Below are 5,822 nucleotides of genomic sequence, written 5' to 3' on the forward strand. Positions count from 1 at the left end.
GTAATTTTATTATTGTATATGAGAGTACTTAGAAAATTTATTTTTTCAATTAATTCTGTTAAATAAAATATTCTAATAAGGAGATATTTGTAATTTTGCAAACCACAAGGGGCAAGCCGTGTTTTAAGCAAATTTCAAGAGTGTATTTATAATTTATCCCTTTTTATAAAAAGAAGAAGAAGAAGTGATATTAGAGTGATTATTTGTATGGTTGTTATACTCTTAACTTGTGACTATTGTATCTTCAATTTTTGTAGAATTAAATACCCATCAGCTAAAAAATATCTAAAATTACTTTAGAGAATCTAGACTCATAACTAAAGTTGCAATAAAAGCACACAATCATTCTATTTCATCTCATTCTAATTAACCGAATATAATATAAGAGTTCATAAAAAAATATTATAGGTGAAATAAAATGATGTTATATAAATATACAAGGTATATTGTATTATTTTTTTCCGCCAATCAAACATTACTTTAAAATCAAAAAATCAAATTTTAATATAAAAAAATGTACAACTCGCCTGTGTCTTGCATGGGCCTCCCTACCTAGTATATATATATATATGTGTGTGTGTAATAAAATTTTGGAATTATGAAACGAGTAGTCGTAGGAGTAAGAAGAAGATAAAGTGCAGTGCAGAGAAACTTTTGGTTGGTTGATTTACCACCAATTCATGATGTGGTATTTTTCTTTCAACAATTTTTTTAATTAAAATTAGATTTTAAAAATACAACTTCAATTTTAAATTTGTATTTTGAAAAAAACACTCAAGTCAGAGGTCCATTTGTAAAACTTTTGAGCCAATAAACCAAAATTTAAATCTTTTTGGACAAAACACTACAAGAAAAATAGGGTATCGCCACATTTTTTTTCCTGGCGTTTTTTAAAAACGTTGTGATTTTTTTTTTTGATTTTTCACCTTTTCAGCCAATTTAATTATTTTATCTCGTTTTGTGCGCCGTTAATAGAAAGCTGTGAAATAACGTTTATTTGGGATTGAAAAGACAGGTTTCTGATCAAAAGAAGAGAGCACAGGCGTGACTTTTGTGTGTGTGTGAGAGAGAGAGAGAGAGGGGGAAAGAGAGAAATCAGGGCCTTCGATCTTCGATCTCCATGGATTCTTTGGTTGTATGATCTGGACATTCTTGTTCTGTACTTGATTTGAGTGTATCTCTGTAATATCGTTTGAATCCCTCTTATCTAAGTCGATCTAGGGCTCAAGGTTAGAGTTTTCTGATATGGATTTGCTACATTCACATAAGATCTGTAAACTTTCATGGCTGAAACTAACGATTTATAGTTGATTTCTAGTTTCTTTTCTTCTGTTTTGTATTTTCTCTTTCGAAATCGATTTATCTAGGGTTATGAGTGTCGTATTAATGTCTCTGATCACGCACAGGATAAGCTAGCAGCGTTGGATCTGGATCGTTAGCAACAATGAGTAGAAGCAAGCTCAACGATGTAGAGATGTAGATCTTATTCTCAGATCTGTTCTCTATCCGATCAGATCTGCTCTCTCTATCTCTCCGATCTGCTAGTATGGTAATATCAAATCTACTCTTTCAATCTCTCTGATCGAATTTCATGTATTCTCTAAATTGCTCTATGAGATTTGGACCTTTCTCTCTAGTTTTTGATTGAATCTCATTATCTTTGTCACTCTATCACATTTTCCTTATAGAAAATGTCAAAACAGTTTTTAAAATTGGTACTAGTGACTAGTTTATTGATGATGACCGATTTGTAGTTGAGGGTAGTATTTCCTGATGAGTAGTTCGTTGATTGATTCTTATCCTACTGACATAAATTTTTTTATGGATTTTTTTTGTTGGAATAACTTGTTGATATTGCGATTCTTATTTGTACCATTTTCCTTGCATGTTAAATGTTTGATAAAATGTGTCAATGAAAAACTTTTGTTACTGTTATTTTGCTTTTAATTTTTAGCCAAACACCAAAAAAATAAAAATGATGATGGAACTCTTACTGTAAAATAAACTTTTATCATGTTTGTATTTGTTAGATTGTGTCATGTTACATAGTCGTCACTATAAAAACCAACTCCCATGGACTGCACTTACCAAACTGAAAATCTGAAGAATTCCGCTGAAGAGCTGTCTCCATCTCCAGACAAACACCTGAGGAATTCGAATCATTGAAACAAAGCTCTCACCTTTAAGGTATTTGAATCTCACTGATTTGATTTCGAAACTCTGGATGTTCTTTGATTTCATTTTGATTGATTCTTGTTTTAGTTTTTGTTTTTGGTGAAATGGGTTGTTCTTGCTTCTGGGTCTTCAATCTGTTTTCTTTAGCTCTTAATTCAGCTGATAGTTTTTTTTTTTGTTTTTTTTTTCTATTTATTTTTATTTTAATTAAGTTCAGGTTTGATTTCATGGTATTTTAGATAAGTTTATGATCTGGGAAGATGCGTTGGATTTAGGTTTTTGAAAGGTTGGGATTTTTTTGTATATTTGATTTTTTATTTTTTGGAAATTTGGTATTTGTAAGAGAAATTCTCATCTTTTTGGGCTTTCACTAATCCTTTTGCTTTTTAAACTTTTTACCAACTCCTGTTTTTGGAACTTTGAATGATGGTGAAATTCTTGCACATCCTCTTTTTTAGCGTTTCAATTAAAGTGTGTTGTTGATGTTTGTTAATATTAACTCTTTTTGGAATTTTATTTAAGAAAGGTTGGTTAATTATGCTATTAATGCTCTAATACTATGATTGTTATCCTAGATATGTCGTACTTAGGTAATTAATTCATTCTTTCAAGCCAAAATTCATACTGTCTGCATCTGTCATGGTCTTCTATTCAAAGAAACATTTCCCCTCACTTTCTGCTCTTTAGGTGGCCACAATTTCTGTTGTTCCCTCATCATACATGTGAGTTAGGTGGCCACAATTTCTGCCAACGGTGACACTGAAATTGGGGAACTGATAGCACAGGCAATGGAGAAAGTTGGGAAGGAAGGAGTCATTACTGTTGCTGTGAGTATTAACATCTTATCATGTGATAGATAACGGTTAATCAATTCTGTTTAAAGTTTACTTGCATTCTGACTTGCAAAATTATGCAGGATGGAAATACTTTGGAGGATGAATTGGATGTGGTGGAAGGGATGAAGCTAGGAAGGGGTTATATATCTCCTTATTTTGTTACTGATCAGAAGACCCAGAAATGTGTATGTATAGCTCTTCAATGATCTGGTTGCTAATGATTTATATTTTAATTTCCCAAAAGTGTAATACTACCATTCCCTAGTAAAATGAGGTTTTTTTTTACTTTAAAGCATCTGCTGATCAATTATCATAAACATTCCCTTATAGAAAAAAAACAGCTGAAAGGCAGATAGTCTATCTCATTTCCTACTTTTGATCATAATCACTTTTGGGAGAACCAAACTATAATTGGCCAGAGTCATTTCATGCACTATCCCTGTTTCGTTAATCCGAGTCTTGTTATTTATATGACCCTATCTGTTCCAATTTCATGATATCAATTGCAATTTGCATGTTCGTAGGAACTAGAAAATCCCGTCATCCTTATCCATGACAAGAAAATTTCAGACATGAACTCACTTGTCAGAATATTGGAGCTGGCTGTGAAGGTAATCAACCTTTTCTGGTGGGGTCCTCCACGTGGGGCAGTGGATATTGGCAAAGTCTTGAGGTTGTTGAGGAACTTATAATCAATAATTCTTTTTTTGTTTTCTCTCTCTCTTTGCTTGTTCAACAGAAACATCAACCCCTGCTTGTGGTTGCTGAGGATGTGGAGAGTGATGCACTGGCTATGTTCATTATAAACAAGCATCGTGCTGGGGTTAAGGTAATGGATTGCCTTTGCTTTCTTGGCATATTGCTCCAATAGAACCAAATTTTTGATGTATGAAACCCAATGGTTGAACTTTGTTACTTATAATGCATGTTTGTTGTCAACAGCCACAATTTTACTCATGGACTTTAAATCTGTCCTCCACATTCCTTAGGTTTGTGCCATTAAAGCACCTAGTTTTGGGGAAAACAGAAGGGCTAATTTAGATGACCTTGCTATTCTCACTGGTGGAGAGGTAAATCAAACATCTAAATCCTAGGTTTTTATATTTTGCATGCTTGGTTTATTGGATTCACTGTGTTTGTTTTCAGGTTATCACTGAAGAACGTGGCTTAAATCTTGACAAAGGGGTGAAATATTGAAGCTAAGGTCAATGTGTGCTGCTGTGTGGTTATTAAGTATTTCAAGAATGGAAAAAAAGGGGTGAAATATTGAAGCTAAGGTTAATGTGTAAATCATTTCTGACAGGTGAGAGAGGGAGGGTATGATACCAAGGTCAATGAAACAGTCAATGTTGTCACCACAAAAACAACAGAGATCGGACAGAAGACATGGGGGATCATGAGAGGGGTCATGGCATTGGCCTCACAAAAGGTGGAGGAGTACACTAAGGAAGGCAGCACGGGCACTGGCACCAGCTGGAAGGCAGACAACTGGCAACGAAACGAAAGCGAGGGAAATGGCTATTATCAAGAGTTTGCACAAGAGTCAAAAGGATGGAGTTCCGGAGGAGGGAAGTCCTCATCTGGTGCTGCTCATAATAATTCTGTCAGCTCAGGGTCTTGGGATGATTGGGGGGACCAAAAAGACAATAGGAAAGAAGAATCCTCCACAAAGGGTGCAGCGTCCAGTAACTGATAAGAAAACTGTTGGGCACATTGGAAAATCCGATGGTAAAGATGACGGATTTGATCATTTCTACCAGAGTGCATCATCTGATAAGAAAACTGTTGGGCACAATGGAAAATCCGATTCCAACTGGACTGATGGCAGCTTTCTCTAAGGTTTGTACATGATCACCAACTTTTTTTTTTGACCTTTCAAAAGTGATTTTTTCCCCCATGTAACTTGTTGGGAAGGGGCTTGTATAATTATGAACGGTGTGGGCTAATTGCTCAACTATAGAGGACAACCAATGTCTTTTGAGTGTGAGGAACACTGTTTGTGACTTTTTAAATTTAGATTTGCTTTCGGATTTGTAACGACTGCAGCTCAATTATTGTTATTATTAATGTTTTTTTTTTTTTTTTGGGGTACTATTTCAATATATTTTGAGAATGGTGATGGATGATATAGGTTTGGCTTGAACAAAAGTCAAAAGATCATTAATTATGATTTTTTATTTTTTTTTTCAAAAAGATGAAAGAAATGGTGGCGTTTTTTTTAAAAACGTCGTGAAATGTCGTCATTATGACGTCAGAGATAACTCCTTTAACGTGTATAGTTAACTGCTGTAAAGAATTAGTGGCGTTTTAGAAAACGTCGTCTAAAGTCTTTAGTGGCGTTTTTAAAACGCCACAAAGATACAACGACGGCCGCATCATCAACGAATTTTATAAACGTCGTTTTATCTTTTTGCGGCGTTTTTCTAGCCTATAGCTAATTCTCCATTTTCTTGCAGTGAAAAAGACATAATTATTTCTTCAAAATGATATATTTGTTCAAAACTTATTTATGTATTCAAATATTGCTTATTTATCCAAATGTCACTTTTATTAATTCTAAACATGCCCACTTTGCGAGGAATACCATTCAACTTGTTCATTTTTAACTAATTTAGTGAAACAATCTAGGAGAAAAAATAAATTTATTTTCATTTTCAATTAGTAGCTAATCTTTCAGTTCAAGAGTCACCATCTCCCTATGAAATCAAATCTACACACTATACAAGACATCGATCATTTTTTTTTTATTCTTAATAAGAAGTCCAATTGTCCCCTTTCCGGTACAATTTGGGAAGGTGTTATTTAGTAACC

At 33.9% G+C, this 5,822-nt stretch overlaps 1 protein-coding gene across 7 annotated transcripts; it reads left to right on the top strand.

Moving 5' to 3' along the window:
• Positions 1-1,062: 1,062 nt before the first annotated feature.
• LOC114271662 (chaperonin CPN60-like 2, mitochondrial) lies at positions 1,063-4,635 on the top strand. Of its 7 annotated transcripts, none has more exons than XR_014329616.1 (9): positions 1,063-1,549; positions 2,107-2,187; positions 2,863-3,002; positions 3,092-3,196; positions 3,536-3,622; positions 3,751-3,840; positions 3,954-4,081; positions 4,158-4,215; positions 4,315-4,635. XR_014329616.1 is itself a non-coding variant. In XM_082869068.1 (9 exons), the coding sequence occupies exons 4-8, from the start codon at positions 2,964-2,966 to the stop codon at positions 4,050-4,052; spliced, it is 420 nt and encodes a 139-aa protein (XP_082725194.1). In that variant the 5' UTR covers positions 1,063-1,273; positions 1,407-1,549; positions 2,107-2,187; positions 2,863-2,963; the 3' UTR covers positions 4,053-4,081; positions 4,158-4,635. The 7 variants fall into 7 exon arrangements, 6 of the variants coding, with proteins under 6 accessions (XP_082725194.1, XP_082725195.1, XP_082725193.1 ...); XM_082869068.1 differs by having other exon boundaries at positions 1,063-1,273; positions 1,407-1,549; positions 4,158-4,635; XM_082869069.1 differs by having other exon boundaries at positions 1,063-1,229; positions 1,407-1,549; positions 4,158-4,635.
• The last annotated feature ends 1,187 nt before the right edge of the window (positions 4,636-5,822 follow it).

This window comes from Camellia sinensis, chromosome 5 (assembly GCF_055761805.1).
Source record: "Camellia sinensis isolate YWXY chromosome 5, ASM5576180v1, whole genome shotgun sequence".
Classification (NCBI taxonomy): Eukaryota; Viridiplantae; Streptophyta; class Magnoliopsida; order Ericales; family Theaceae; genus Camellia; species Camellia sinensis.

What these genes read in the sequence shown, in the direction of transcription:
- LOC114271662 (XM_082869067.1), top strand. Translation starts at nt 2,964, where the DNA reads ATGGAGAAAGTTGGGAAGGAAGGAGTCATTACTGTTGCT. An exon ending in ATCAGAAGACCCAGAAATGT is followed by an intron (nt 3,197 to 3,535) that starts GTATGTATAGCT and finishes GCATGTTCGTAG; the next exon opens with GAACTAGAAAATCCCGTCAT. An exon ending in TATTGGAGCTGGCTGTGAAG is followed by an intron (nt 3,623 to 3,750) that starts GTAATCAACCTT and finishes CTTGTTCAACAG; the next exon opens with AAACATCAACCCCTGCTTGT.